Source organism: Vipera berus, assembly GCF_964194415.1.
Source record: "Vipera berus genome assembly, chromosome: Z".
Classification (NCBI taxonomy): Eukaryota; Metazoa; Chordata; class Lepidosauria; order Squamata; family Viperidae; genus Vipera; species Vipera berus.
In genome coordinates this window covers 129,275,942-129,279,300 of record NC_138205.1, presented here as the reverse complement: position 1 = coordinate 129,279,300, position 3,359 = coordinate 129,275,942, and the positions used below count along the sequence as shown (strand labels likewise).

Sequence of the window (3,359 nt, the reverse complement as noted above, 5' to 3'; positions counted from 1 at the left end):
TGTTTTTTTCTTGTATTGGCTAATGTATTTTGTTTAATTAAATTATATCCTTTTATTGGGGTGAAAGTGTTTTCTCATCAAAATCATCCCGACTCCCTCCAAATTTTTGGGGAGCCCCACATTTAACCCTTCTGATTGAACATGTTTTAAAAGGCTGCCATGTTAAGATAATTCAATTTTTTTCTGCAGAGGATAGCTTCTTAGGTAAATGTTGCAATTTTTGCTTAGCCAGATTTCAAGAATCCAGACTTAGGATCACAATCTGTTTAAAATTATATACTGCATGTAAGGTCAGCCCTCTTTCTTTCTCTTTCTCTTTCTCCTCCATATATGGGGCAGTAATTATAGCTACCTAAGTCTTATTGTAGATAATTTCTATTTGAACAAACACAAAAAATAAAAGCACTCTCCCTTCCTATAATTCTGTCTTATTTTTCTCTCTCTCTGACAACCATCATCCTTCGGCTGATGGGTTCCCTCCAAATATTCATATATCTCCAATCTCCCTCAGAAGATTACACCTTGTTCTCCAGACTGCTGTTTGAACACCTTGAGTGTTTAACGCTGGCACTGGGTCAGGAAAACACATTCTCAAATGTAGAATAAGCACAGGCACACGTCCTGCCCAACTCACTTCCCGCTTGCTAATGACTTCTTTCGGATTTTCTAGTGGAAACCCATTCAAGGATTGTGGTTGGTTTCCTCCCTTCCTTTTTTCCCCATTGCAAGGGTTAACTGCAATTCCTGGCTTGTTTGATCAAGTGAAACTCCTCCCTGGCTCTGAAAACGGCCACTTTTCTCCAGAGAGCCTGTTTGTTAAAAAGGCTGCTTGTGCTGAATTCCACACACTCTTCAAGATGTCCTTCTGGGTGGCAGTCATGGTTGCCTTGGTGGCCGGTCTTTTGGGGGTCCTCTACCTGATGGGCTTCTTCCGCCGAAGACGACCCAATGAACCCCCCTTGGACATGGGACTCATTCCCTGGCTGGGACATGCATTGCACTTCCGAAATGACAATCTGGATTTCCTGCAAAGCATGCAGAAGAAACATGGGGACATCTTCACCACCTTGATTGCAGGACAGTACTTCACCTTCTTGATGGACCCGTTGTCTTTCGGTGCCATCATCAGGGAAGACCGAAGCAAACTGGACTTTATGTCATTTGCAGCTCAGCTGGTCCTCAGGGTGTTTCAATTTGAGGCCTCCCACGAGACTCACAAGATCATCGAAGTCTCCAGTGCGAAACATCTGAAGGGAGAGGGTCTGGTGGTGATGACCCAAGCCATGATGGATGCTTTACAGGCTGTCTTACTCCAGTGGCAAGAAACCTCGAAAGAGGATCCAAAGTCCTGGAAAGAAGATGGCTTGTTCCACTTCTGCTACAACACAGTCTTCAGAGCTGGGTATCTGGCTTTGTACGGCACCGAACCAGCTAAAGGTGAAAACCAGAAAGAAAAGGCGAAACAAAAAGACCAACATCACACCGAAGAGATGTACATTGAATTTTGCAAATACGACAAGCTCTTTCCACGTCTATCGTATGCCTTATTGACCCCATGGGAGTGGGGCCAAGTGAAGAACCTCTGGAACTACTTCTGGCAGGTGCTTTCGGTGAAGAACTTCTACCAGAAGGAAAACATCAGCCAGTGGATCAGTGACCAGGATCAACAACTGGCTGAAAGTGGGATTTCAGAACAGATGAGAGACCGGTACATGTTCCTGCTCCTTTATCTTGCTCTAAGTAGCACCTGTCCAGCTTCCTTCTGGCTTCTAGAGTACCTGATGAAGCATCCCAAAGCCATGGAAGAGGTCAAGAAGGAGATCCTGGAGGTGGTGAAGAAGTCAGGCCAAGAGGTGACTTCCCGTGAGAAGCCCTTGAACATCACCAAGGAGATGCTAAACCAAACGCCCATCCTGGACAGCGCTTTGGAAGAGACGTTGAGATTGGTATCAACGTCATTTTTGATCCGGCTGGTTTTACAAGACATGAACTTAAAACTCCACAACGGAAAGACCTACCTGCTGCGTAAAGGTGACAAAATTGCCCTCTTTCCTTACCTCTCGGCCCACATGGACCACGAAATCCATCCGGAGCCCCAGGTCTTCAAATACAACCGGTTCCTCAGCCAAAATGGCAACAAAAAGGAATTTTTTAAGAATGGCGAGAAGGTGAAGTATTTCACCATGCCTTTTGGAGCTGGGACCTCCATGTGTCCCGGCCGCTACTTTGCCACCAACAAAATCAAGCTTTTTGCCTTCCTGATGCTGGCTTGTTTTGATCTGGAACTGATCAATCAGCAGGAGGAGATCCCTCCCATCAACAAGACCCGCTATGGTTTTGGGGTGATACAACCCATGTACGACGTCCAATTTAAGTACCGATGCCGGTGCTAAAGGCTGAGGCTGCCATCCGCACATGATGATCCAAGATAAGTGGGGAGATTTCAACGGTGAAGTGGTTTATCTCTATATAATTGAACCACTCTCTCTCCCTCTCTCTTTCCCCCCCTCTCTGTCTCTGTGTGTGTATGTGTGCATGTGTGTGTTTGTGTGCTGACCTTCTTTTCTTTTTCACACTTAGCTTGCACATGATAATCCAGAACAGGGGTGCAATTTCGTGCACCCCAGACAGCCGATCAGGGTGGGAGAGGCCTTTTCAAAGCCTCTGGAGCTCGCATCCATGGTCGCGGGGCAATTGTGCGGTGCACCAGTGGTCCAATCCGGGCTCCAGAGGCCTGCAAAAGACCTCTGCCCAACGATTTTGCGCCCTCTCCACTGCCGATCCAGGCTGCTGAGGCACCACAAAATGGTCCCATAGTGATGGATGTGAGCTCCAGAGGTTCAAAAAAAGTTAAGGATTGTATGATAAAATGGGCCCAGAATTTTCAAGAACCAATAATAATGGACACTTGGGAGAAAATATGGGTTAGGAATGTTAAATTTACACAGGCACAAAACTTAAGGGAGAATTTTTACAAAATGTTTTATAGATGGCATTTAGATCCCAAAGAATTAGCATGTATGTATCCAAATTGTCAGCCAAAATGTTGGAGATGTGGTTGTGATGATGCAACATATTATGATGTATGGTGGACTTGTAAAAACGTTAAAGCTTTTTGGATCAAAATCTGGTGGAACATGCAGAAGATCTTTAAGAAAAAGATAAGATTTTCACCACAATTATTTTTGTTGGGTATTATCACTGACTGTACTGCTATAGAAACTAAATTGATCCTGAACTTAATAACAGCTGCAAGACTTTTCGTAGCGCAATACTGGAAGAAGGAGGATCTGCCTACTATAGAAGAATGCACTTTGAAAGTTTCGAACCTGGCAGAAATGGCCAAAATCTCAGCATAT

General features: G+C 44.8%; 1 protein-coding gene across 1 annotated transcript; it reads left to right on the top strand.

Annotated features, from left to right (window-relative positions):
* Positions 1-857: 857 nt before the first annotated feature.
* Positions 858-2,393, top strand: LOC308678352 (5-beta-cholestane-3-alpha,7-alpha-diol 12-alpha-hydroxylase-like; the record flags this gene model as incomplete). Its single annotated transcript, XM_081345479.1, has 1 exon — positions 858-2,393. The coding sequence occupies one exon, from the start codon at positions 858-860 to the stop codon at positions 2,391-2,393; it is 1,536 nt and encodes a 511-aa protein (XP_081201605.1).
* Between the last annotated feature and the right edge of the window lie 966 nt (positions 2,394-3,359).